At 49.1% G+C, this 26,907-nt stretch overlaps 6 protein-coding genes across 7 annotated transcripts; 2 read left to right on the plus strand and 4 right to left on the minus strand.

Moving 5' to 3' along the window:
- Positions 1-575: 575 nt before the first annotated feature.
- LOC117865575 (glycosyltransferase BC10) lies at positions 576-2,026 on the minus strand. The gene is made up of 2 exons (XM_034749800.2): positions 1,524-2,026; positions 576-1,435 (listed from the first exon to the last, which is right to left on the minus strand). Exons 1-2 carry the CDS (start codon positions 2,001-2,003, stop codon positions 770-772), a joined length of 1,146 nt encoding a protein of 381 aa, XP_034605691.1. The 5' UTR covers positions 2,004-2,026; the 3' UTR covers positions 576-769.
- Positions 2,027-4,209: 2,183 nt separating this feature from the next.
- On the plus strand, positions 4,210-6,967 carry LOC117863888 (plasmodesmata-located protein 8). Of its 2 annotated transcripts, XM_034747795.2 has the most exons (3): positions 4,210-5,427; positions 6,444-6,545; positions 6,662-6,967. In XM_034747795.2, exons 1-3 carry the CDS (start codon positions 4,308-4,310, stop codon positions 6,664-6,666), a joined length of 1,227 nt encoding a protein of 408 aa, XP_034603686.1. In that variant the 5' UTR covers positions 4,210-4,307; the 3' UTR covers positions 6,667-6,967. The 2 variants fall into 2 exon arrangements, with proteins under 2 accessions (XP_034603686.1, XP_034603685.1); XM_034747794.2 differs by having other exon boundaries at positions 4,217-5,427; positions 6,444-6,967.
- LOC117863887 (vacuolar-processing enzyme beta-isozyme 1) lies at positions 6,935-12,084 on the minus strand. Its single transcript, XM_034747793.2, has 9 exons — positions 11,376-12,084; positions 10,482-10,646; positions 10,143-10,299; positions 9,975-10,060; positions 9,688-9,887; positions 8,962-9,010; positions 8,638-8,844; positions 7,449-7,655; positions 6,935-7,309 (listed from the first exon to the last, which is right to left on the minus strand). Exons 1-9 carry the CDS (start codon positions 11,598-11,600, stop codon positions 7,127-7,129), a joined length of 1,479 nt encoding a protein of 492 aa, XP_034603684.1. The 5' UTR covers positions 11,601-12,084; the 3' UTR covers positions 6,935-7,126.
- A 2,522-nt stretch (positions 12,085-14,606) lies between these two features.
- On the plus strand, positions 14,607-18,020 carry LOC117863886 (hsp70-Hsp90 organizing protein). The gene is made up of 7 exons (XM_034747791.2): positions 14,607-15,610; positions 16,375-16,663; positions 16,773-16,858; positions 17,096-17,319; positions 17,410-17,476; positions 17,601-17,660; positions 17,741-18,020. The coding sequence occupies exons 1-7, from the start codon at positions 14,714-14,716 to the stop codon at positions 17,852-17,854; spliced, it is 1,737 nt and encodes a 578-aa protein (XP_034603682.1). The 5' UTR covers positions 14,607-14,713; the 3' UTR covers positions 17,855-18,020.
- Positions 18,021-19,767: 1,747 nt separating this feature from the next.
- LOC117863885 (elongation factor G-2, chloroplastic) lies at positions 19,768-23,491 on the minus strand. Its single transcript, XM_034747790.2, has 4 exons — positions 23,200-23,491; positions 20,924-22,332; positions 20,260-20,772; positions 19,768-20,158 (listed from the first exon to the last, which is right to left on the minus strand). Exons 1-4 carry the CDS (start codon positions 23,426-23,428, stop codon positions 19,988-19,990), a joined length of 2,322 nt encoding a protein of 773 aa, XP_034603681.1. The 5' UTR covers positions 23,429-23,491; the 3' UTR covers positions 19,768-19,987.
- Positions 23,492-25,209: 1,718 nt separating this feature from the next.
- LOC117863890 (uncharacterized) lies at positions 25,210-26,639 on the minus strand. Its single transcript, XM_034747797.2, has 2 exons — positions 26,485-26,639; positions 25,210-25,841 (listed from the first exon to the last, which is right to left on the minus strand). Exon 2 carries the CDS (start codon positions 25,777-25,779, stop codon positions 25,426-25,428), a length of 354 nt encoding a protein of 117 aa, XP_034603688.1. The 5' UTR covers positions 25,780-25,841; positions 26,485-26,639; the 3' UTR covers positions 25,210-25,425.
- Positions 26,640-26,907: the final 268 nt, after the last annotated feature.

Genomic DNA, 26,907 nt, shown 5'->3' on the forward strand with positions numbered 1-26,907 from the left:
CGAAGGCATCTTGTTAGCCTTGGCCAACCGCGCGTCGCCCACATCTCCATAAGTTCAGTAAGTTGAAATTCATCATCTCGCCGGCCTTCCTGTCTCCGCATATATTCCGTCCACATTTCCAGCGACCTTTCCACTCCGTTTTCCGCCCGCTCTTATCCTCCATCCTAAGACTGGCGAGTTTCATTTCATTGTTTTCAGAACCGCCATATCATTTAGAGTGAAATAAAATATCCCACAATGCAACTCTCATTTTTATTGTTTTATAGACAGCTGTTATATTTAATTCATGTATGTCACAAAATTTTTTCACTGAACACATGATCAAATAAAATGAACCTCTAACTCTCAATGGAAGGTGTCATGTGTTGGAAAGCTGTGTGAACTGAGTTTCTCCCCCATAATTCTGATGTCATGTCATCATATTTGCCTATGTGACATCTCGTTGATGGAGAATGAAACTCCAAGTGAAAGGGGCCTAATCAAGCTATGCCGGGATATAAATGTGGATGTGGTGTGCCTGTTGTTGGTCCCGGAATACCTTAAGAATGAAAAAGGTCACCATAGGCAATTGTCAATATGAACATCGGCTATCACTAAAATAACAATTAGTCGATCCTAAATTAAAATGATTACCTAGTTACCTGGGTGGATATGTTTTGGATTGTCTTTATTTTGCATTCCTAATCTTATTAAGAACATTTATGAGCTTATTACCCTAGAACATCCCAACGCAATTTTGTTTTGACAAACCTTGTCGACGACCTTCATCTCACCCAAACCCCATGGCCTTTGGAGCCAAACGAAGCAGCGGCTGGAGCGTGTCCGGCGCGAACTTCCTCGCGAACAGGAAGCAGACGCCGCTCGCCCCGTCATCGTAGGTGCAGTTACTCCTGCCCGCCCCTCCCCTCCTGATCCTCCCGATCAGCTCCTCCGTCACCTCCTCCGCCCTGTGGGTGCGCGGGTGGGACCCCGTCCGCCGCTTCGGGTCCCAGTCCGCGAACGTGAGCGTCCGGTTGGCGTTGCGCCGCCCCCACCCCAGCACGCTCACCAGCGTCGGCACGTAGTGCTCGTCCACGACACAGAACCTCTCGCCGGCGCAGTTCTCCCGGAACGTCGGGAAGTAGGCGCCGTCGGCGACGACCTCGGCGGCGAGGGCGCGGTCCACCTCGAACCACTGGGAGCCCTTGCGCCACTGCGCGACGGAGACGTTGTTGCGGAGCGCGAACAGGGGCCTGTAGCGCGCCGGCGTCGCGATGCTCTCCACGAAGCTGGCGCCGCCGGAGCCGGTGAGGACGGCGTACACGGTGGGGAAGTTGTAGACGGGGATGCACGACTCCGACAGCAGCGCGAAGCGCTCGTTGCCGAGGTCCAGCAGCGCGTTCGCCAGGAGCCGGCGCTCCGCGTCCACGAGGGTGACGCCTCCCCACGTCGTTCTCTGCGCCCACCGAACATATAGTATAGCGTCAGATTGCAGTGTACGAAATTTTCTTTGACAATGGCTTAGACTACTCTATCTTAGTTACCTGGCTTGGGATCATGCGACCGTGGAACACGGAGTCCCTCGGCGGCGACCCAGTGTAAGAGGGATTCGCATGCACGTAAATGGAGTAGAGGCCATGGTGTCCCTCGAAGAACTTCTCCCACAGAGGTCGCAGAGGCAGGTCCCCTCTCACCAGGAACATGAAGGCGACCTTGGGCACCCGGTGGTACGGCGTCCCGTCGACTTTCGTTGCCATGGACGCCCACCGGAACAGCTCCTCGTCGGTCATGTTGTGCATGGCGCTGATCGTGGTCGGTGGCAATGACGTAGCCGTCGACGGCGGCTTAGCAGAGGGCGAGGGTGTAACGAAAGGGAAGTAGAGGTTTTCGACGCTTGCGCTGGAGGTCATGCCGAGGACAAAACCCAAGGAGAAGAAGAGAAGCGCTACTGGTAGTGGTAGCACGAAGAGGAGTATCCTGCGTAAATGAGGCAAGGCCAAGGGCTTGTTTCTGTCGTTCTTCATGGCTGACGGCTTGGCCACAGGATGGTAGCTATCGCGCATCAGATAGACACGCAGCTACCTTAGTTATACTACTGCCTCACTGAGGCATCCACACATGCAGGATTCCGGCCGCTTTGCTCTCTCTGAAAGCTAACATATGGCTTGTTAATGCAAAAGAAAATAAGTAGCGTTCACTAATTTGTTTCGTCATTAGCAGGCGTACATCTAGGAAGGTACAGCCTTTGGTCCCGTCATGAATTCCCGGTAGAAATGTATAAGTGCGGGTCGATTTTCTCGTGTATAAATTCTTCAAACAATGGGCTTGGTCAAATGGGGAGAAACTAAACAAATGGCATCTCTTCGGGGCGCGGCTTAAGAGAGGCCACGAACTATTGCTTGTGCGTACGCAAAGGAGATGCCATCGACTGCTGATACACCCTTGACGCAACCTCGCCAGATCTTGTGTACATCTGGGGTAAAGTTCAACGCCAAAGTCGCAGGGAATCTCAATTTAAGAAATTCATCAACATTTGATACAGCACAATTAAACTTGGGGGCAAATTGGTGTGCATGCAGTTATAAATTACTGACCAGCATAACGGCTCAGTTTATAGATTTCTTGGCTTTGTTCCTCCTGAGAGCACAGGCTGCTGGCACAATACCAGCAAGAAGGATGGACTGGTTGCTGCAGGGATACGCCACCGCCAAAAGGAATACAAAGCGCACCTCGCAGCTCCAGTTGAAGTTCTCCAATGATAAGTCCTTGCATACATTGATCCCGGCTGTTGATCTTGCAACTTCGGCAGAAGTATACAGAATACAGGGTTGCCGAAAACAGCTTTCTGACGCTAGGCAAGTGAGCTAGAGTTACCGATCCGTCGGGCGAGGGACGCTGTTTGAGCTAATTTTGGTTGATCTAGCTAGTGCGCATTTTAAGTAGCATTTTATGGTGTAAAAATTTGATACTTCCGGAGGAAAGAACTCCCAGCGTCAGATCACAGGACACTGGGGATGTCTGGATGACAGGCGAAAAGAAGGAATCTGATACAGCCGCTCCCACTGAAATGCCGAAGAGCAAGACGAACTGTGGAGTTATATGCATGTTTCCCATCATCCAGCACTTTGGTTTCGGAGATCGGACGGAAAACTTTTCAGCTTTGCCGAGAGTTTCCCGGCCGCTTAACATGCCAGTACGCCTTGACATACCAGACTGCACAGGGGACAGGCGTTGGTTGGATCGGAGAACATTTCTGAAACCAGATATTTCTACAAAAGAAGTTGGGCCCTCGGCGTAAATTTGTTGGCCCGTATGTTCCAGCCCATCCAGAGATGTGGCCGTGTCCAAGTCCAAATAACAGTTCGGTGTTCAGACTTCAGAGGCCCGCCCCTCCATCCGTCAGGTGACAGCCACTCAGGTCATCGCCCTACAGGATGGCTGAAAATCGCCGGAAACACATGCCGGCCAGTGGACGAAACCGCTCAGCGCTTTCATCTCGGGCGTGCGCCCTTGCCCGCGTTGCGCTTGCACCTGCCCCGTTCACCATGCCGCTAAACGAAATCGACGCGACGCCGCGGAGCCGAGACGGGGCCAGGACTCGCGTGTTCCCAGGTGCATGCTGGTCGTTCCCGGGTGGAGCCCTTCCACGTTCTACCCGTGGCGTCGGAACGTTCGGGAACAACCAAATGCGCTGAAAAGGCGGGGGATGAGACTAGAGTGCCGTCGCTGTCTGCCCGTCTGTCGCGAGAGTCCAGTCCGGTCTCGACTCGTCCCATACCTTAGCTGGTACGTGCTCAGTGCTCACCCCCTTATCGCGAGGAATCTAGCAAAGCAACCCCAACACTTACCTCGCAGTCATGGGCTTAGTAGTGACTGCAAGGTTTCATCAGTAAGTGGCAAAGCGCTTTGATCGTGCCCCTGGCCTCTGGACGCTTCTGCACCGCCCCCAATTTCACGCGTAGCTGCATCCATCATTCCACATCCGATGCGAGCTTGCGCGTACCAACAGCCGGGGATCGAGTGCCGGCTTGCTGCTGAAACATCCGAGGTAATCGCTCCATCGACGTTACTGTCACACGGTACGTGCTACTGTTACCAGTCATGGAAGCGGCTCACACCGGGACAAGTAATAAACGATGGACCGACCCAAACCCCGCGTCGCCGGCCCAGGACCGGTCGTCAGGTACGCGGACACAAGTCACCCAATCACGCGAAAAAGGGGTGTCGCGATCGCCGTGAACCGATGAGCAAACGATCGGCCATTCCACCGGTTTTATCTTCAAATCGTACCGCGCGAAGGCAGTCGCGCTCGCGCCACGCCACTACCCATGCTGTGCATCCTATCACCAGCGAGCAGGACGACAACTGACCGCTTCCCTGTGCTTGCACCTCGCGTCGTCTCGCCTGATGCCTCCTGCTCGTGGACGGACGGGAACCCGACCAGAGCCACCGGCCGCCCGGCGTATAAGATTCTACCAGAGACGCCGCGCGCACCACAAGTCCTAGCGAAGGCGCGCATTTATTCTGTAAGCTCCCCACCACCTTTCTCCTCACTGCCCAGACAAGGACTCGGAAAAGCACCGGGCGATCGCCGCTGCCCCCAGCTCCAAGACCATCCAGCCATCGAAGCCACCCCACGCCCTTCACACGAGCCGGCAACGCACGGCAACAACGCGCGTAGTTCTGTCTCATCAGTCATGCATCGGCCTTGCAACAACCAACCCTGCCGCGGCTCCCGCGTCGCCGCCGCCGCCGTCCTCGCCGCGCTGATGTGCGCGGCGGGCGTCGCCGACGCGGGCACCGGCACGTTCATCTACGCCGGGTGCTCGCCGTCCAAGTACCAGCCGGGCACCCCGTTCGAGGCCAACCTGGAGTCCCTCCTCACCTCCATCTCCAGCGCGGCCCTCAACGGCGGGTACAACACCTTCACGGCGGGCGCCAACGGCACGGGCGGCGCGCCGGCCGCGTACGGCCTCTACCAGTGCCGCGGCGACCTCGACGGCGGCGACTGCGCGGCGTGCGTGCGGGACGCGGTGGGGCAGCTGGGCCAGGTCTGCCCCGCGGCGTACGCGGCGTCGCTGCAGCTGGAGGGGTGCTACGTGCGCTACGACAGCAGCAACTTCGTCGGCGCCCCCGACACGGCCATGGTATACCGCAAGTGCAGCACGAGCAGCAGCAGCGACGGCGACTTCCTCAGGAGCCGGGACGCCGTGCTCGGGGACCTGCAGGCCGTGGGCGCCGGCGGGTACAAGGTGGCCAGCTCCGGCAGCGTGCGGGGCTTGGCGCAGTGCCTGGGAGACCTCGCGGCGGCCGACTGCACGGCGTGCCTGGCGCAGGCGGCCGGGCAGCTCAAGGGCACCTGCGGCAACGCGCTGGCCGCCGACGTGTACCTGGCGCAGTGCTACGTCAGGTACTGGGCTGACGGCTACTACTTCCGCCCGACACAAGGTACGCATGCGGTTTCTTCCTTTTTTTTCAGACAATCAATCGGATTCGGTGCTATTTTCTACTGTTTCTTGTGCATAATTTAAAAATTACAAATTTGCGAGTTCTTAGCACGAGTTGCAGTAGGAATTGATTCTATTGCGCGATGGGTAAACTTACCAAAGTTACTAAAGAGGTGAGGCAGAATATGTCCACTGACAGTCCTTTTCTCCCCGTGGGCATGTCAGACTGTCAGTGGAAGAAGGTCAGGACAGAGAATGTCCGAGGCCCAGCGACTACTCCGTTGGTTATTTTAATTTTTCTAAATAAATAGATATTATTACGCATCTAGATATAGGGTGTACCTAAGTATATAACAAAGTCTATAAATATAATAAAGTCAAAACAACCTATATTTTGAAATGGAGGGAGTAGTTAAGTTTCACCGGAAAGCTCACTCCGAGTGACTCCAACAAAAATATCAAATGCCTTGATCAGACGTGCCACTTGCCAGAGACCACTCTCTGGTGTCCAATAGATTACGGGTTTCGCTACGCTAATCACCCTGAACTTTCTAGTGGACCTTACATTACAATTGGACCCAGTATATATAATCAGGGACGTGCACGCTTTGAAGTGACAGTAACAAAAGGACATTTCGAGTATGCTAGATTCGTATTTCCTGCATCGTCACCTGCAGACGCAAAGCACTCTCACCCTTAAGCTACCCGTCGAGTTCTTTTTCTTTCGCCGTATATACCGATCGACAGGGTTGTCCTGATCCACTGGGCCACTAAAAGAAAACACCTACAATTATGTCCAAGCATATCAATCGGGTTTAGGGCTGCGTGGAGGCCGCGATAGGCACGCACATTGTGGGATTGGGGGGCCTGACGGCGGCAGCCGAAGCCAACCACTCCTCATCCATGCCGATGAATATATTCCCCAACAAAGGCAGCACTCGGGCGAGTGCGCGGCTTCTTTGAATATGCTATTCTAATCCTGCACGCAGCCGATGATCTGATCTCCTCTTGTCGCAGATTATTCGCAGGACGATATCGGGAGGACCCTCGCCATCGTCGTCGGCATCATGGCGGGGCTGGCACTCTTCGTGGTCTTCATCTCTTTCCTTAGGAAAACATGTAACTAGCATCTTCTATAGTTCTATGCTCACAAGTGTCGTCCTGTACAATCTGTGGGTGTCCGGTGTCCCTGAGTCTGTAGCACTAGCCTCAGTTAAACTGGTGTCTCGATGCAGGCTAGCTGGGCCACTGGAACCTTGCTTCCACTCTCGGATGATGGCATGAGAACAAAGGGCTGAGCTTGCGAAAGAGATCGATCAACTAGCGAAGCCTCCAAAAGCTTGGTGAAGAACATGTAATCTCATTTTGTTAGGAATAGATGTGGGTCATTTTGTTAGCATGGGATGTGGGCCGGCTATCTGAGGAGCACTGTCTTGATTTGGGTCATCATTTGTGGTCCACCGGTAGTGGCCTACTTAGCGATCATTTGTCACAAAAACATTCGCATCTGATCTTAAATCATTTCGGCAGTTGGTTGCAAATCAGACTTTACCATGGTACGGGCACACGTTGCAATATATACAGCTGATCAACCAACGCACATTCTGAGCGGCTTACATTCCCCAGATCACACGAGTTCGCACAAAGGATGTCATCATAATTCATAGACCTCGGGGACCTTTGCTATAGGCTGCAGCGGATCAAGCGCTGTGTCCTTGAGCCATTGGGCTCCACCTCGCCGAGTTGTAACCGCCGCAAGCGCTGATGCTTGACTCCCTCATCTTTGCCTCAGATATACCACTGTTGCAAATGTTTGCAAACGCCCTCATGTACTTCATGCCGTACTGAGTGAGCGAGCCGCATTGGGCTTCGAAAATCCGCACCTAGCAATAGCAGTCAAGATGAAATAAGTTCAACCGGGGACAGCCTGAATGCAAGTGTGCAAGTAGCGAAGATGTGATAGAACGGAAACTTCATGCATGCCTTATGTCAGTGCCGGATAAGAAAGGTTAGTATACTCACCATCCTCTTCAAACAATCCCAGTCATCGACTAATGGTTGACCAGAGGCCCTAACAGCCTCAAGCATTTTAGGCCCGTTCTCAAATCCAAAGACAAGTCTCCCGATGAAATCGATGCTGCTATCAAGATGCTTCCTGTGTTGAACAGTTTCTTTAATCTCTCTGAGAGCCCTCAGCTTCTCTTCAGATCCCCCGTCTAACTGCTCGTACTGAAAACAAGAAGTGAATATTAGCAAACAAGAACAATATGAGGCTACCACAAGTGATTGACAAAACTTAGAAGCGAGTGACATTGAAATGAGTGTATGAGCTCTAAGTGCGGTGCTATATCAAAGTGCTATCACAACAGCTTCTCAACAAGAGGACATTTGTATTAAGTTAGTTCTTCTTCCTATCTTCTATAAGAAGAAGCCCATCTATCAGACTTAGTTAAGCCACACCAAACAAGCCAAATATTCTATTGGTAATAGCGTGAACTTGGGAGGAAAAGGCACAAAGCTTTTGGCCAGTGATAGAACAAGTAAAACCCCTTCTCTGAACTGTCTTGTCAATTATATTTTCTAAAGCTCCTCACCAAAAAAAAAAATTTTGTAAAGCAGAGGTATAAAATGCGTCAGCTGCGAGCATCTATGCTGGTTTTTCAAATAAGCGCATTTAAGGACTTATTTGCACGTGGCAATAAAACAATTTAAAATGGTTGTAAAAACTAAAGCAGATCTGTGGTACTTATTACCAGCAACACACCAAAAGAAAAATCTGATCTTCTGTGATAAGAATGTCTGGAAGACAATCAAGTAAACAGAAAATATATAACTCTATCCATAGATTTAGGTATAAGGACAGTTATAAAACTAGAAAAAAAATATTATTGTAACAACACAATGTTATGACTCCATTTATTTCAGACAATGTAGGATACTTTCCAACAACAAAAAACAAATCATTTAAAATGAAATATTTCGTCTAAGAAATTGTTTATGCATGTTGCCTGTTGCAACATATCATGTTTTAGCTCAACAGAGTAGAGGACAAGAATTAAAAATAACGAAAAACCAATAGTTCTACTTGTCATGATATTACTCAGAACAGCATCCGTCTTTTTTGTATAATCAGCAAGTATATACCATTTCAGTTATTCTTTTAGAGGAGCAGTTAAAGGATTATGGGGGAGACTGAAAGAATAGAATTTACCCTCTTCCACATGAAGAGAAGATCTGCGTCTCTCTGATTTACTGCACCCTTTGGGCCAGGCCAAAGCAGCGTGTTTGCAGCGTTAGCATTAGCAGGATCAAAACCTTGATAAAGGAAAAGCTTCTCATTCGTGAAGGTCTTGTCACCATACTCCATGACATGAGAACCCTCTTTGTACTTCTTCAAGTTTGAGGTTCTTGTTTTCACCTGTCCAACAAATTATTTGTTTTTTTTTTGAAGTTCTTTGTTCCATATTCCTAAGAAAGCAGGTGACTAGCTCAAGCTGCAATTTACCAATATGGAGGAGGTGTGTTTAAGACTTACCACTTCGTACTGGTCCTTGATTGTTTCCTTCATTAGATTGTGGGTTTGACTGCCAATTAGAATCAGATCAGTTCAAAACAGCAGGCTTAGTAGGTATACCAGTCATAAATAATCGCTACCAAGCTTGGATAAGCACAAAAGCAATATGCTTTTGCTTGTCAACGGTCCTGTTGCTGCTCGGCAACTAATACTTCCCTGTCCTTTTCAATTATCTGCTCTTTTCATGTATTTTTCTATTACCGCTTACAGACACTGTGTTCGGTAAATACCTTTTATGATATTAAAGTGGATGGTTATTATACTAACACCCGCATATACCTTCATAGGTAATAGCATTTCTTTAACAAGTTACAAAGACAGAAATGTTTTGTACAAATGTAGAAATGAACAAATGAATAGGTTCCAAATAACAGTGCGTATACAAAGTTCAGCTGCGCAGAATGAACATATAGTAAGATAAAATAAATAACCAATCATGACAAAAGACGGTTTCATTATGGGCAATGACACAATAGTTCAAGCATAAAAATACCTAATGTAACTGGAATTGTATCACACTACATAATTGAAGGAAAAGAGCAAAACAGCAAAGAGCAAAACAGCATATCAAATATTTAGGCTCCATAAGATTTATCTTCCACAAGTATAAAAAGATGGAACCTGCTTTGATCTAACACGATATAAATGTCGTACACCATGGATTTCAAATGAGTCTTATGATCTTACCTATCTTCCATCCAAGAAACACTGTACAGATCACCTAAACAGGTAATGTACTCAGGAGGGGGTGATGGGTCCATCCCAGGACAGTATGTTCCCCAACTATTTTCAACAGGATTTGAGGCAGTAGTGACATAAATATTTAGATCTTGTGGCATTAATCCCTCAAAGATACTGCCACTTTCACATGCTTCAACATATATAACCTGAAAAATAGCATGAAATTTTTTGTTTCAATCTAGACGTGTACTGAACCTTATTTAAAGGGGAAAATAAAAATGAAGAATCTATACCATTTTCGAGTAGCTATTGGAAGCATGCTTCTTTTTTAAAACCTTGATGAAGTCACCAGCATAGAGATATGGCAAGTTTGGCATACCTATAAATTTGATCAGTTAAGTAAGCACCGAACAGAAAATAACCTAAGCAATTTCCCTTATGCATTAAGTACAAATACACACCAAGAACTCCAGGACCCCCATGATCTGAGTAATAGATAAATATGTGGTCATTTGGTTTACTGTCTATAACCTTCTTACTCCCTCCAGTAATTGCACTTCTATTGCCCAAGAGCACAGCAAAGAAATTTTCAGTAGTGACCTGGTCACCTGTATAGTCCTGCAATGCATGTGAAGTTGATCAACAACTACAAAACATGAGCAATAAGAACTGTCAATCCTTCCCTAAAAAAAGGAACTGTCAATCCATATATGATCACAAAGCACAATCATCTTTTGATTTCAAGAGTAAATTACTCAAGATCTTGTGCGAAACTAACATTGAATAGAAGAAACTATTACCTTTGGAACACCAGGATATACATTTTCACCTTTAGGATGGTTAATGATAACCCCAGGCCTTGGGTTCAGAATGTTATGGGCAATATCATCGTACATGAACACCACGATGTTCTCCTCCTTCACTCCTCCCTTCAGCAGTATCTGGTATGCATGGCATACATCGGCCTGCCAAGCATCAAGTGTACAATTGTACCATAAGTAAGCACTGAGATCATGATTTCATATCATCCAATTTTTTAGCAAGCATGCAATAAAAAAAATATAACTGTACAGAAAGCACTACAGAACAATTTTCCATGTGTGGCATTCAATCATTATTCATTAGTAGCCTATAATATAAAAAAGATCCCAAATACCCCCCCCCCCCCCACCACCACCACCACATTACTAATCGATATTCAGGCAGACAAAATTTCTGTCACCAACGAAGCATGTCTCTCACCTAAAATTATCCACCTAGACAGAAACCACCCGAATCAGCTGAGGCAAATCATGTATGGACACTTCAAGCAAAGCAAGGCAACTAATGATTGGATAATCCGGTCCTCCATACCTAAATCCCACGGGTAAAACGTGCCTACACAGGCAATTTCAAACTCAGACAGGGACCGCAAGAGCAGATCAGTTTACAATATCCAACAAATTCGAAGCAGCGGAACTCTAAACGCTTTGAATCGATTAGAAAGTCACAATACTACCAAAGCTACGGGCATGCAAAGACTGCAATTGGGGAAAATCGACCGACTGCTTGAATTCAAAATTTGTTAGTCCCCAGTCCCCAAATGTAACCCACTCGCTAGTATCTGACCCATACCCTGGCTCTCCTAAGTTCCCCAACTTCACATACTAGATCACAGCAGTACTGAATTACTGATGGGGCCGCCGCGGACTCACCTGGTGCCGGTAGTTCCCGTAGCCTGAGGAGCCCGCGACGAGCACGGCCCACCTCGTCCCCACCTCATCCTCCTCCGCCGCCGGAGCAGCAGCAGCAGCGTTACCCCCCTTCTCCGTCGGCATCCGTATCAGCGGCTCCCACTCCTCCTCCGCCCCATCCACCGACGCCGCGGCGGCCACCGCCAGCAGCGAGAGGAGCCCACACAGCCACGCAGCAGCTGCCATCACCGGTCACCAAGGGGGGGCGGCGCCAGAGACGAGGGCGACCGAGTAGGTGCCAAGAGAGCTGTGACGGCGAGGCTGGGACCCGAGGGGGGGCGCCTTTAAAAAACTACCCGAACTGACGTGTCGTGGCGGCAGGCGGCAGCATGGCCCGCGAGGCAGCCGGGGCGGGCGGCGGGGTCCCCGCTGCGCGGCCGGTCACGCGGTCACGCCCCCCACACAGCGCGCAGGCGCAGCAGGAGCAGCAGCGCCCGGAACTGGAAGGATCGCTGCCTGGAACGAGCCCGCTGCGTGGTCACAGGATAAGATTCCGAAGGCTCCGCCTTAAAAAATTGCGCAAATCGGGTCGTCAACTGAGATTGCTGAAGCTAATCAAGCGAAGAGGAAGAGCTGGCGGCGACCGCGCGGATCTGCTGAGCTTTTTTAGCATCGCCACGAAAGGGAGAGGTGGAAAAGCAGCGAAGCCGACGCTTCCTGATGGCGAAAGTGGCAGTGGTGGGCTATGACCCTGCAGACTGCAGGTGATCTTGGAACGTTTCCGTCTCTTCTCGAGGGAACGGGCGTGCTTTTTGTGCTGCCTTTGCGAAAGGTTTTGATCGATGTTGCCTACGGGGGCGGTGAATGCCCTGGAAAGGGCAACGCGATTGCTTCACGCGTGATGAGATCGATCGACCACGGATTTTGGTATGCGCCACGCAGGAGATCAAGATGATCAGAGATCATTGTCTTAACTGATGGTCAACGGTTGGGAGAGATCGTTCCTGCAGTCCTCTTTTGACCGGAATTCCTTTTGACTTGTAGGCGAAGGCATGTTTTGGTATTCCGAATATTTTTCCTTGCAGGTTAGACATTTTCGTACCAAATTTGTTTGGGCCATTAATATGTTCGGGAGTTCGTAGCCCAACAGCCTACTCTGCAGTTACCTGGGCCACCGAACTGCTGCCAACTACTCCGGACACAACAAGCCCTACAGAACCAAATCAAGGAGATAAAGCGTAATAGGCCCATATATCTATGACAGCAATTTTACATTGGAAGCCCAAATCGTGGAAAACTAAAATCCCTTAAAAAGGACTTCCATGAGTCCATGACCATGATAAACGAGGAGATTTTCATAGATGAAAACGGATAACTTACCGTTTGCTATGTACACTGAATTTAATGACACATCATCGGTGTATCAATGTCAGTCGAAAAGTTTATATGTCACTGATGCGTGGGTTAGCAGGCTTTTAAATCAGCTTGAGTTCATAGCAGGCTCGCCAAAATCGCTCTTTAGCGCTATCGAATGGGACGCGCTCCACTTTATTCTTTTAACATGAATGGAGGAACACCGTGAGGCAGTGAAAATGGAGAAAAGAAGGGGATATGATCGATCGCGGGTGACATTTAGGGGGCATTTGTAACTGTTTCGCTCCGCTCCACCAACTTCACTTATTTTACTTCACTCTACCAACTCCAGATAGGGAGCCATGAACCCATTTGATTAATGGTGTAAACTCCGGCTCAGAAATTGTAGGAATTGGTCGTAATAGTCTCCATTGCTCTTGGTTAGGGTTAGTGTTTTTTTCGTGAACTACAGTACGCAACTGCTACAGTGTTAAGCGGTGAACACTTCGGATAAGTTAATTAAAAATGGTACGTGTTAACATATCTCGGTAGTTCTTGAGCATAGAAAAATGAGTTTGGATATTTAAATTGGAGGTCCAAGATTGAACTTTACACTGTTAAAGCATTTCCTGAGTTACGGACGGACGAGTCACGTTCAGCCATGTGTTTTTGATCTCAAATTTCAGCGGTTTGTATCTTTAAATCTATTGATTTTTGGAGCAAAAGTTATATCTATTACTTGTAGCTGTTTGTACCAGCTCATGGCGAGTTGGTGTTTGATTTGGACGAATTTCATCAAAGAAGGGTATGTGTTTTTTGCACTTTTGAGCTCTACTAGTTGGCAGGGTAGAGCACAGCCGCCGCCTAAAAGCAGAGCACACCATCACCACTCTCCTAGTCCCCGGTGGTTCCGAGGGAGCATAGAGCAATGTCGTGCGCTCCTGTCGCCATGTTGCTCATGCTTAGGTGCCCAATGCCGGTCTCCGATTCCACCGGAGTCCTCTTGTCCGTATGTGCATCTCATTTGCTGATGCTCCGTTTTTCTTGGCTTCCTTGTGTGTCGCAGCCGGAGGGGCTACGCGGCGGCGGGTGGGGTGGAGGTGCACCAATGCGCGGCGCCGGCAGCAACAATGTCGGCAAGGGTCTTCGGCGTGTGGGGTGGCAGTAGCGCGGCGTCATCATCCAGGGAGATCTTCTGGACGAGGGACCCAGACGGAGTGCTGGGCTGCTAGCTCCCAAGAACCGCTTCGCCGACGTCGATGCGGCAGAGCTACACACGCGCATGCAGGAAGGATTATGGAGGACCTGGCTGAATTTCTGGACACCGTAGCAAGGAAGAAGGGGTGACGGCGGTACTGTTTCGCGAGGGGTAGGGGGCCGCCAGAGGGAGCAAATCAATTCTTTTCTCCCTCGCGAAGAGGTTAGTTGGTAACCAATCATATTGGTGGATGATTTTCATCCAACTCTAATAAAAGGTATGAAACTTTATTTTTGAGCCCCTTGTGAGGAGCTCAAAAAAAATTTGGAGTTAATTCCTAGATCCACCTTTTTCCTGGAATTGGTATTGTTGAAGCTGGAGGTGTTTGGCAGAATGATTTTGGAGCAGAGCTACAAAATCTGGAGCGGAGCAGTCCCAAACACACCTTAAAAACACACAGTTTTCAATACTGACAAAGCAAGTCAAAAATCAAAACCCAAAGTCGCTCTCATCATGGGAGCCAGAAGTCGGAACGGAACCCGCCGGGAGGGACGCAATCACGCAAGGCTACCATCGGTGATCGGTCTCGCGACTTCCCGTTTCCTCCCGCCCTCCGGAACCTTCCAGAATCTCCGAGACCGGACGGGACTAGAACCCGGTCGTCCTCCCCCGTCTTTATACTCGCCCCCCTCCTCGACGATCCCACCAAAAGGCCCGAAAAGCGCACGCCAACCGATCCGAAACAGACGGTCTCGATCGTTCCACCTCCCCGATCGCACGCCAATCAGCACCCGCCGCCGCCGCCGCGATGGCCGACGAGGCGAAGGCGAAGGGCAACGCGGCGTTCTCGGCCGGCCGCTTCGATGAGGCGGCCCGGCATTTCGGCGACGCCATCGCGCTCGCGCCCGACAACCACGTCCTCTACTCCAACCGCTCGGCGGCGTACGCGTCGCTCGGGCGCTACTCCGAGGCGCTCGCGGACGCCGAGCGGACCGTCGCGCTGAGGCCCGACTGGGCGAAGGGTTACTCCCGCCTCGGCGCCGCGCGCCTGGGGCTCGGCGACGCGCCCGGGGCCGTCGAGGCGTACGAGAAGGGGCTCGCGCTCGACCCGTCCAACGAGGCCCTGAAGTCCGGCCTCGCCCAGGCGCGCCAGGCCGCGTCGGCGGCGCGCCGCCCCGGGGGCTCCGGCGCGGACGCCTTTGGCAAGGTGTTCCAGGGCCCCGAGCTCTGGAGCAAGATCGCCGCCGACCCCACCACGCGCGGCTACCTCGACCAGCCGGACTTCGTGCAGATGCTGCGGGAGGTGCAGCGGAACCCCAGCAGCCTGAACACCTACCTCTCTGACCAGCGCATGGTCCAGGTGCTCACCCTCATGCTGAACATCAACATCCAGCACAAGAGCAATGGGGCGTCTGAGCCGGCGTCAGCGCAATCGGCCCCTCAGACGCCAAAGCAGCAGCCGGAGGCGAAGGCAAGGGAGCCGGAGCCGGAACCTGAGCCCGAGCCGATGGAGGTGACAGAGGAGGAGAAGGAGCGGAAGGAGAGGAAGGCGGCGGCGCAGAAGGAGAAGGAAGCGGGCAACGCCGCTTACAAGAAGAAGGATTTCGATACGGCGATCCAGCACTACACAAAGGCCATGGAGCTTGACGACGAGGACATCTCCTACATCACCAATCGTGCTGCTGTTTATCTTGAGATGGGAAAGGTAAGGCCCTTTTCGTTCGAATTTACGAGCAATTTAATTCTAAATAGTAAAGAAACGTACGAATTTGGGATAGTGTCTGTGAATTCGTCAATGCGATCAGATAATATTGAGACCTTTTCACGACATACTGCAAACAGCTTTTAGATATGGAATTGGATAACTATCGTCTGCTCTGTTGGAGTAATAGAGGCAAATAGTATTCCAGATCTACTTGCATTGTTCGAGAACTTGAGTTGCGTGTTTAAGAATGCTTTGTGGTAGGAGTTGATGATCGCGATAATAAGTGGGCAATCATTCATTAGTTTTCCCTATTCCTGAAATTCTGATAGGGACCACTTAGTTTGATGTGTTGGCTCAAGCCAGAATGATTATCGTCGAAGTGATTCCTTGTATTTTACTACCTCAACCTGTGAATGAATCATTGGAATACGCTTTGACATCAATGCCAAAGGCTTATTTGTGAATTTTGCTTACCTGTGAACCTTAATTTGGTAGCTCATAAATGAGGAGTACTATAGTAAACTTTGGTAGAAACTATCTCAGCTACATTTGTTCCCATTGATGTGATGATACACTCCATGCACAAGCAGTAGAGGAGTTAAAAAAAGAACTGCTTGTAGTTGGGGGAAACCTTTGGGGCATGCCCTGTTTCCGAGCAAGTTTACAATTCAATGATATCTGTTTATGATTTTCTCAATCCTATACTGTATTAGTTTTATATGATGTCATAGGATTAAAACTAATATTTTATCTTTGATTTTTAGTATGACGAGTGCATTAAGGATTGTGATAAGGCTGTTGAGAGGGGAAGGGAACTACATGCTGATTTCAAGATGATCTCGAGGGCACTGACCCGAAAAGGGACTGCTCTTGCCAAACTTGCCAAGTCATCCAAAGACTATGATGTTGCCATTGAGACTTTTCAGAAGGCGTTAACTGAGCACCGAAACCCAGATACCCTGAAGAAACTGAACGAGGCTGAACGAGCAAAGAAAGAGCTGGAGCAACAGGAGTACTATGATCCAAAAATTGCTGATGAGGAGCGAGAGAAAGGTATGCTTGCGCAGGCATTCTGTTTGTTATCACTCATTCATCGTCCATGCAGTTATTTTTTGTTAGGTGATGCTAATGATGAACCATATCTCTTGTTAATCTTGTGCAGGTAATGAGTTCTTCAAGCAGCAGAAATATCCAGAAGCAGTGAAGCATTACACTGAAGCACTCAGAAGAAACCCAAAGGACCCAAGGGTAATTTCTTAGCATTCCACTGTCAATTAGTTCAGCTGAGTGTTGAAGCCTACTTCATACAGATCCTTTACATCTGCTGGGAAATTGATCATCTGGAAGCATGAATTGGTGTTATATATTGAACTCCACATATAATGCTAGTACACACACGTTAGGTCTACTTTCTACCGTCCATATGTCCTGTGCTTGATGCATTGGGCATATTTTAAGCCTCTATCTTCATGGGTTGTTCTTCAGGTATACAGCAACAGGGCTGCTTGTTACACCAAGCTCGGAGCCCTACCTGAAGGTCTAAAAGATGCTGAGAAGTGCATAGAGCTAGATCCTACATTCTCCAAGGGATACACAAGGAAAGGTGCGATCCAATTCTTCATGAAGGAATATGACAAAGCACTGGAAACTTACCAAGCCGGCCTAAAGCATGATCCGAAGAACCAGGAATTGCTTGATGGTGTAAGGAGGTATAATACTAATGGAAGAGATCATGCCCATCTTTAGATGTTAGTTTTCACTAAGCAACAGTTGTAATTGTTGCTATCTTCTTGGTTCAGGTGTGTTGAACAGATCAACAAGGCAAGCAGAGGCGAACTCAGTGAGGAGGAACTGAAAGAGAGACAGGTGAATTGACTCTTCATCTGAAAAGCTTTGCTTCAGTCACTGTGGAGCACTCATCAGTCACTCCATCCACTATTGCTGCAAGAACACAATGGTTAACGATCACCCCTTTTTCTTTTTAATGCAGAACAAAGCTATGCAAGACCCTGAAATCCAGAACATCCTGACTGATCCAATCATGCGACAGGTAACAATATACGTCTGCATTTGGTTCGAAATGTTGGGATAAGTCTGATGATGATCTGATTAGTTGGAGCGTGTCTGCAGGTGTTGACCGATTTGCAGGAGAACCCAAGGGCTGCCCAGGCGCACCTCAAGAACCCCGGAGTGATGCAAAAGATCCAGAAGCTCGTTAGCGCAGGGATAGTTCAGATGAAATAGACTGTTGCTGCTAGGTCCGGATTCAGAGTTGAGACCTCTACTGAATATACCGTGATCGCATTTTGGCCCCCCTGAACCGGGTCGTGTAAGCATAGCTTGGTCATGGCGGTGTTAACGTTCCATGTGATTTTCCACTCAACATGCTTCAGATCCGTCCTTGTTTTTATCCCGGAATGCTTGTGAGAGTAGGAAGGGTGTTCCGTCTCGCATTCGAGCAGATGGTAGCGTCAGCAGCTAGCTGCCACGCTCGCATCGACTCGGCTCGTCAGGCTTTGCGCTTGCAGCCTGAACTCTGCTTGTAGGCGGGATTGGTAGGTGCGGCCTTGCGCTTGCCATTCTGACTGATCCGACCATGCGGCAGGTACCATCGGGCGTCTGCATTTGATCTGAAATGTAGGTTTATAGCCATGTAGTAGCCCGATGACGATCTGATAATGCCAAGAGACGAGCGTGTCCTGCAGGCCAACAACTGATCCGGGAAGACCTGGACGAGACCGATGATCAACGTAATGTGAACTTCTGATCATCATTTTCACAGTGGCAACTGAATCTGGTTTGTAGCTGTTAAAATGGAATGCGGCCTTCGATACCATGCTCTGTTGCCTGTTGGTCGGGAATGGAATGGCAAACAGCCGCAGCGGCAGGGGCAGCGTTTCATCACCGGGAGCCCGCCACCTGCGTGTGGAACGATTTCATCACCGGGAGCCCGCCGCCTGCGTGTGGAACTATGCTCGGTATCGTGCGCCTGTCCTTTGCGCCTCATCCTCGAATGGTGGCCGCCGGCGGGCAGGCCGTTCCGCCCTGCGCGTCGAGCTGCGTGGCCCGCCGCGCGCCGCGGTACGTCGGGTGCTCGAGGCGGCTCCTCAAGGCCGCGCTTCCGTCCTTGTGCAGGAGCGGAGAAGTGAGGATCGGAGCTAATGCTAGGGATTGAGGAGGGGGAGGGTGAGATGGCGACCGGTAGGGCCTCGCGGGCGCAAACTGCGGCGGTCGTCGGCGCCGCTGGGCCGTCGAGAGGGGAGGAGAAGACGGAGGAGCCGCCCATACGAAGGAGGGGCTATTTGGAAATATACAGGGTCTTTTTCGTATTATATTGGATCGCGATTATTAATAGCGATCCAAATCTTCTCAAAAAATCTCCAGGTCGGCGACATGGCGGATGATGAGGTCAAGCGGCCACCGGCGACCACCGCAGCCCCATCGCCGTTTGCTCCGCGCCACTATTCGTCAACAGCGACCATCCATATGCGGCTCCGGCGCCGTCCCCCACTCCTTCAGCCCCACGCGCGCCGCCGCTTTCAATTGGAGCTACCCGTTGCCTCGACGCCGCCATGGCGCCATGGATGAGAAGAGGAGTGGCCTTAGTAAAGCTAGCTCGGGTTCGTGAGCCTGAGAAACTGCCATTCCATATTTTTTCCCCTCCATCTCGTAACATTGCAGAATTACGCATCAGGATGCAGAAAACTCCCCTTCTTTAGCATCCGTTATACTGATAAACTCGCCGCTACTCACACACATCAGAGTTGGACGTCCGTGAGGCAAAGTTTCACCCCATTCTTGGACTCGACTGGAGCATGAAAGATCCCAGACGACAAGCTGCATTTCACCTTTGCCGACTATCTAATGGCGGATGTTTTCTGCAGGTGCCGAACGGTTTCCAGGAGAATACCAATGTCCAAACTTGTGCCTTCTTGCAGGAATGCTCATATGAATAGGATTATAACGACAATAGTGCTAACTCAGTACTCTGTTAGAGCCACAGGAAATGATCAGGACCTTGTTGTCAAGGTAAGCAGTATTCTGTGCTGTGCTCATATGCATTAGTCTTTACAACGTCACATGTGAAAGACAACGTATCTTTGTTGAAGATGCAAGTGCAACAAGCAAATGGAGAACCGAACAAGAAGACGGGAGAATGACGCACGAACTCTCAACTGGAGCAAGGAAACAAAAAAACTTACAATTACTGTTTTTCTCATTGAGAAAACTCGACAAGGCCATTACCAGGTCCAAAATCAATGGCACATAATGTCCCCTCGCAGGGTTGGACTCGCTACAACGCTACATACATCTTGATGTCCTTCCTATAAACCTGCTCTGCTGTCGGCGTGTGGGTATATCTACGGGAAATGAAAATTAAGCAGCAGCTTCCTCTGTTTTCGCCGCGGAGAGCTGGTTCTGGATGTGCTGCGGGACGACGTCGAACTTGGCAAGCTGCATCGTGTAGGATGCACGCCCCTTTGTCATCCCCCGGAGGGTGCTGACGTACTGGAACATCTCGGCAAGTGGCACGAACGCATCAACCACCTGTGATCAATAGCATTGTAAGGTAAATGTTTCTGGCCACACTTCAATTAGCAGACTCTGATAAACTAGGCTATGAAGGTGGAGGATGCACTATTTCATACCTTGAGTCCACCAGGCTTATCCCCGAAGCTGTTAACTTGACCTCTTCTAGAGTTCAAATCACCAATAACATCGCCCAGATGGTCTTCAGGAGTTACCACTTCAACTCTCATTATAGGCTCCAGAAGTCTTGGACCAGCTTTCCTCATTCCTTCACGGAAAGCGCCTCTGGCTGCAATTTGGAATGCTAAGACACTTGAATCAACATCATGGTACGAGCCATCAACCAGCACTGCTCGGAAGTCCACAACTGGGTAACCGGCAAGGACACCGTTGGGTAAGCTTTCTTCCAATCCCTTCATAACTCCTGGTACATATTCTTTGGGCACTGACCCTCCCTTGATTTCACTCTTGAATTCGTACCCACTTCCAGCTTCCAAAGGTTCAAAGCGCACAATAATGTCTGCAAACTGCCCAGATCCACCAGACTGCTTTTTGTGGACGTATTGTACTTCTGCGACTTTGGAAATACTTTCACGGTAGTTGACTTGTGGAGCTCCAACGTTTGCTTCAACCTGTACAGATTGTTTCCAAAAAGAGTTAGGGGTGATGCAACATGGTACAAACTCTTTGATAATAACAACAGTTAACAACCAAAATAAACATATATCGAAATAAAGAAGCATATGAATGTGCTGCACAAATACAGCTAGTCAGAATACTAACCCTGAACTCTCTCTTTAGTCTGTCTACAATGATATCAAGATGTAATTCTCCCATTCCTTCAATAACAGTTTGGTTGGTTTCCTCATCTCTAGAGAAGTGGAATGATGGGTCTTCTTGAGCAAGCTTGATTAACCCAGTAGCCATTTTGTCAGCATCAGCTTTAGTCTTGGGTTCAATAGCAACCTTAATGACAGGATCAGGAAATTCCATACGTTCAAGCACTACAGGCTTATCTGGTTCACATAGTGTTTCACCAGTAATTGTGTCTTTCAGGCCAGCAAGCGCTACTATGTCCCCGGTCACAGCAACTGTTATATCTTCCTTACTGTTTGCATGCATTTCTAGAAGCCTTCCAATTCTTTCCTTTTTATCTTTGTTTGCATTCAGAACATATGAACCAGCTACCAGCTTCCCGGAGTATATGCGAACAAATGTTAGTGACCCCACAAATGGATCAGTCATGATCTTGAAAGCTAAGCCAGAAAATGGTTCATCATCACTTGGGTTCCTTTCAAGGACCAGTTCAGGGTCGTCTGGGTCAGTACCCTTCATTGCAGGTAGATCAAGTGGAGATGGCAAGTAATCCACAACAGCATCAAGCAATGGTTGGACACCCTTGTTTTTGAAGGCTGAACCACATAAAACTGGGACAAAGCTGGCAGAAATCGTTCCCTTTCTGATTAGTTTCTTAACAGTTTCCTCATCTGGTTCAATTCCTTCAAGATATTTCTCCATAACTTCATCATCCAATTCAATAATAGTTTCCAACATCTGAACACGATAGTCTTCAGCCATCTCTTGGAGATTAGCAGGTATGTCTTGATATTCAAATTTCGCACCCAGCTCCTCCCCTGTCCATACAATAGCTTTCATCCTGACTAGATCAACAACTCCTTGGAAACTGTCCTCTGAACCAATAGGCAACTGAATCACCAGAGGTTTGGCACCCAAGTTTGCAACTATCATGTCTCTAGTTCTAAAGAAGTTAGCTCCAAGGCGATCCATTTTGTTCACAAAACATATTCTTGGAACCCCATATTTATCTGCTTGGCGCCACACAGTTTCAGATTGTGGTTCTACCCCAGCAACGCTGTCAAAGAGACATATTGCACCATCCAACACCCTGAGAGCACGTTCAACCTCAAGAGTGAAGTCGACATGCCCAGGAGTATCAATAATGTTGATCCTGTGTTTGTTCCAGAAGGCCGTGGTTGCTGCAGATGTAATGGTTATTCCTCTCTCCTGTTCTTGTTCCATCCAATCCATCGTAGCTGTTCCCTCATGAACCTCGCCAATCTTGTAGTTTCTTCCAGTGTAATACAGAATGCGTTCTGTAGTTGTCGTCTTTCCTGCATCTATATGGGCCATAATACCGATATTGCGATAATCCTCCAAGGGCACTTGGCGATCTGGATATACAACAAAAGCAAGTGAATATCTAACTCATAAAGCCAACAAAGTGGACAAAGCAATATATTATTTCGAACAAAAATGGTGGATGTGGCAACAAGAACATGTAAACAAAAAACAAGTGACTTGCAATTTTCAGAGATGCATTTGGTGATTCTTACAGATGTACTTGTATGGAAAGGTTTTAGCATTGATATCCAGTCAAAGTGGCGAGTAACATATGAAGAAACTTCTAGTATCAAGTGGCATCAACAGCACAGCATATTAATTTCACTTCTGTACTTGCAGCAAATTCACATCAATCAAATGAAAAGAGAGCCACACCCATTTTACAAGGTCTCAGACACTTTTTTTCTGAATATTTGCAGAACTTTCATTATTGGACCTCCCTATGCAACAACTAATTTAACTTTCATTCGTGAGAATCAAATTTAATTAGCACAACAGCTTGTACAGAAATGACGTCCAGCATTGCTTTTACTACAACTCTGAGCAGTATCGTTCCATCAATTTCCATGAAACAACTTTTAAAATGTTTATCTGCTAGAGCCTAAAGCACACCCATTAACAGCCGATTAACAAGCATGAAAGAAGCGCTGCGGGGATAAGGTCCTCAACAAGCAAACTGCTCCCTTTGGGTAAGGCGGTCAGCCGTAAGCAGCACAAACAGTAATTAACAATTTTAATTTCATCGTACTAAATTGCAATGAACCACAACTCTACAGAGATACTCTCCTGGTCATTTCCACAAACATCATCGACGCATAGAACTCACGCGCCATCGACAAGACTCGCACCAGCGCACTACAGCAACGGCGCACGCAACAAGAGAACGAAAATAAAGAGGGAAAGTTACGCTCACTCACCACTGCCGGCCATGGCGACGACCGAGAGCCGCGGCTTGCGCGGGCGCGGGCGGAGTCCGGCTGCGGGGCCGGCCACAGCGGCGCGCCCGGCTGCGAAGCGCGGCGCGAGGAAGGGGCGGTGGCCGAGGAGGAGGCGCGAGGCGGACGAGGCGGAGACGGCGGCGGCGGCCAGCCGGCGCGCGGACCGCGCCGCCGCGGCGGGGGCTCGCACGGGCGCCTCGGCTGCCATGGAGACTGCTCCTAGTGTTTGTCCCTTCTCTTCGTGGCTCTTCGCCGCGAGCTCTCTCTCCTTGCCTCGCCTGCCTGCGCCGCGAGGACCGTCGCGAGCGGAAGGCTGTGGGTTTTATGCGCGCGAGCGGCGGCCGCTGAGGCTGAGGATAATGTGAGCAGCGGGTGCAGCGAGGAGGACGCCTCCCCGTCTCACGTTTTGGATTGGCGCTTCTTTTTTACAGTACTTTTTTTTCCCCAGTTTTTTCGCTTGCATAATCAGCAGCCTTTCCTCTTCTTCCTGCGATCCTGCCACTATAAAGTTTGTGAACTTGTATTTGTATATCCAAAGCGCAAACCATGTCGCAGCTCTGCCAAAGTACGCTCAAACACTGTAATTTCAGTATAAAAAAACACTGTAATTTGAGATTCAGTCAGTTGCCACCTGGGTTAAAAAATACAACCACACAAACAATCTGATCAGCAGTAACCCAAATTCTCCCAACCGAGGAATGGAGTAGGATCAAATGGTGCCAGCGAAGCGGCCACGTCTCCACATTTCCGACCACGAGTGTCCATGCAGCCCCAGACCGCAGGAGTCATCCAAGCTTTGGACGTTCCCGTGCTCAGCTCAGGCGCCCACCACACAAAGGCTTCCTACACCGCCAACCTTGAGAGTTCGGAGGCCTGCACTATGGCCCACAAGCACCCGCAGAAAACTCGCGATATTTTTACCAAGTTTTGCGCGCATTTTTCTTGGCAGAACGGCTGCCAATTCTTACCGCCGGCGACCAGATACTTTGCTTTCATCTCGTTGTCGCACGCGCCTTTTCTGACCTGTGAGCTCAGTTCTCTCCCGTACTGCACATGAGTTTTGATGGCCTGGTACCATGCCACGCACTCGCCACGTCTGCCTGTGCATGACGGACATAGTACAAAGCCATGTTTCTGTCACGCGAGGCAATGGCTGGATGGCGCTATCGTTGTTGACGTACTGACGTGTTTAGGAATATGCTGGTTTGCTATATGGTGAACAGTTCAGAGGTTGGGGAAGCGCGGTTTCACAACAGATGAGCTTACGAGCCCATGGGCCCTGAGCGCACGAAGCATGCAAGACCAGCCCAGACAAGTTAAGCCCAGCTAAAATTCACACCCCATTCCGTTCGTGGTGGCCCCAACCCGAGCTAAAACTACGAGCTGCCGCGCGCCCGGCTTGGCTTGCCACTTTGCCAGTTGCCACACCCATCGCCATTGGCATGCGTGTGATGTGATGCGATGCAAGAAAGAGAAGCCCGCCCACCGGATTAGGAACCCTAAACCGGTTTTTGCTGATTTCATAATGCAGCCGCCTTCCCAAGTGGGTAATAAGCTGCATCGCGTCCATTAAACTATGGCAGCGCGAGATCTTGTTGTCGCCTGCTTCTGCAAATGACTACTGAGCTTTTTTGGTAGAAGTGGACGCCTGATTTGTCAGCTATGAGCTAATGATGTCCCTTTCTGAAAGAGAGAGTTTCTCCTGTTTGCGTTTGCAGTTTTGGAGGTCAAATCAATACTCGTACGGCGAGTACGTTCCGTGTAGTACAGATGGTCACACTGTGCGCATCCAGTGGAAGATAGCAACTCCTTTTCCGTACACGCTGGATGCTGTGACTTGGCTCCTACGCTGAAGCGAGGTTGTTCATCGCTTTCGCATATGTCAACGGTAGTAAATCTTGAAGCACTTGAAGGATTTGGGCCTAAAATTTGGCAAGCTATGTGAAGATAAAGATGAAGCTAGCCCATAATAATCATTGAGCACTGAACTGAACTCAAATACTCTATATAGGCGAACTGAAGAATAACATATCAGCAGACACGTCGACTACACATATGATGTACACATACGCCGGCCGGACCAGCATGGACATCTACAAGAATACCAAATGGCAAAATCCCCCGACAAAGAGAAACTCTAGCTAGCTAAACACACCAACATCCGGCAAAAAAGAGAGCATCCGCGTCAGCGTCACCACGGCTAAATCACTTATGCTGGGACGATGACGATGACGACGACAGTACGTCGTGCATGTACTTGTCCGTCCGGTCGAGCTCCTCCAGCATGGCGGCCACCTTCCGGTCGACCTCCGTCACCGTCTCGCTGAGGTGCTCGCTCAGCAGCCGCGCGTACCCCATCTCCTCCTTCACCTTCATCCACTCCTTGCGCACCTTGCTCAGGTTCTTCTCCAGGTTGCGCTGCTCCTTGTCCTGGCCCCGGCAGCCGTGCGATCGCCCGGGGCTGCTCGACGCTCCTTGGCCGGTGTCGTAGAAGCCGAACGGGGACGACGCCGACGGCTGCGAGAAGTTGAGCATCCCGTTGCGAGTCCACCGCTGCATGGTGCCTGATCTGCCTGAAGACCTCACCTCAGTAGAGCTGACGATGGTTGTCCTTGTGCTAGCTGCATTTGGTAATGTCAGATCAGATGTTAACAAGAACTGCAAGATGTAACATGTGGCACTAGGATTTTTGACAGTGCATGCTTCGAATCATATAAAAGTATATACAAATAACTGAATAATAAGGATCAATGCATCCTTTGTCCTAATGCTTGGATCTGGAAATTTCATGTCCAGAGGATAGATCATGTATTCATTGTTTCATAAAAAACTGAGAGCCTGTTGAGATGGTAGTACACATTCTGGTTTTATTCTGACAGCAGAAATACTAACAGTATCTGATGATGGGCATCAGGTTTTTTTTTCAATTTCTGTAATTGTACCGCAAGATGATAGATTCCATGGAAACAAATTAATTAATCCCATATGATGATCTGTTCTTCAAAGGAAAAAATGTCAGATAAATGTTCGGCAATGAGGCAACAGATCAGATTTACTGAACCATTACTTGTCACAAATCACAATACAGTGTAGTTGTTTCAGTGTTTTGAGATATGAAAAGGAATATGCCACAAGATCAAGAAAAGAAAACAAACAACCCAAATATCTGTGTGCAGTTTATGCAGGTTATATATTGACACAGTAAACACCTGTCATATGAAAAATGTTAAGAAGAAAACTAAAACTTGGAACAGCTCTGTTTACCTTATAAACTCTCCCCCAAGGTATGCGACTCTGACGTTAGCTCTCTTCTCTTGCTCTGAAAGGTTTGCGTGCTATGAAATGAGTAAGTGGTGAAGGACACATCTAGGGGCACAGCTCTTTATAATCACAAGTTCACAGCACTTGGCGAAACCTCCTACCTAATCCATCTGGACTGTCTAGCACTTTGCCAATGAGGTGAGAAACTTTTCCTGGTCAAGGATGGACCAATTAGTGCCACTGGGTTAAAAGAGGAGTGACCAAGTAAGATGTATCCAGCTCATGTGATGGCACTCTTAGTACTAAATTAATCCGAGGCGCGTGGCTGACACGGGAAGGCTTGAATAGTCTGATGGGTAGCGGGAATCTTAGGAACTAAATTACTCTCGAGGCATGTGGCGAGTACGATGATGCGCTCTAAACACT

Source organism: Setaria viridis, chromosome 7 (assembly GCF_005286985.2).
Source record: "Setaria viridis chromosome 7, Setaria_viridis_v4.0, whole genome shotgun sequence".
NCBI classification, from domain to species: domain Eukaryota; kingdom Viridiplantae; phylum Streptophyta; class Magnoliopsida; order Poales; family Poaceae; genus Setaria; species Setaria viridis.

Coding starts and splice junctions, on each gene's coding strand:
- LOC117865575 (XM_034749800.2), bottom strand. CDS start 2,003: ATGAAGAACGACAGAAACAAGCCCTTGGCCTTGCCTCATTTACGCAGG. Junction 1,436..1,523: donor GTCGCATGATCCCAAGCCAG/GTAACTAAGATA, acceptor CGGTGGGCGCAG/AGAACGACGTGGGGAGGCGT.
- LOC117863888 (XM_034747794.2), top strand. CDS start 4,308: ATGCTGTGCATCCTATCACCAGCGAGCAGGACGACAACTGACCGCTTC. Junction 5,428..6,443: donor CTACTTCCGCCCGACACAAG/GTACGCATGCGG, acceptor CTCTTGTCGCAG/ATTATTCGCAGGACGATATC.
- LOC117863887 (XM_034747793.2), bottom strand. CDS start 11,600: ATGGCAGCTGCTGCGTGGCTGTGTGGGCTCCTCTCGCTGCTGGCGGTG. Junction 9,888..9,974: donor CCAATAGCTACTCGAAAATG/GTATAGATTCTT, acceptor GCTATTTTTCAG/GTTATATATGTTGAAGCATG. Junction 9,011..9,687: donor GTTTCTTGGATGGAAGATAG/GTAAGATCATAA, acceptor TCTAATTGGCAG/TCAAACCCACAATCTAATGA.
- LOC117863886 (XM_034747791.2), top strand. CDS start 14,714: ATGGCCGACGAGGCGAAGGCGAAGGGCAACGCGGCGTTCTCGGCCGGC. Junction 17,477..17,600: donor AGGAACTGAAAGAGAGACAG/GTGAATTGACTC, acceptor TTTTTAATGCAG/AACAAAGCTATGCAAGACCC. Junction 17,661..17,740: donor CTGATCCAATCATGCGACAG/GTAACAATATAC, acceptor GCGTGTCTGCAG/GTGTTGACCGATTTGCAGGA.
- LOC117863885 (XM_034747790.2), bottom strand. CDS start 23,428: ATGGCAGCCGAGGCGCCCGTGCGAGCCCCCGCCGCGGCGGCGCGGTCC. Junction 22,333..23,199: donor CGTCGCCATGGCCGGCAGTG/GTGAGTGAGCGT, acceptor TTGTATATCCAG/ATCGCCAAGTGCCCTTGGAG. Junction 20,159..20,259: donor ATAAGCCTGGTGGACTCAAG/GTATGAAATAGT, acceptor TATTGATCACAG/GTGGTTGATGCGTTCGTGCC.
- LOC117863890 (XM_034747797.2), bottom strand. CDS start 25,779: ATGCAGCGGTGGACTCGCAACGGGATGCTCAACTTCTCGCAGCCGTCG.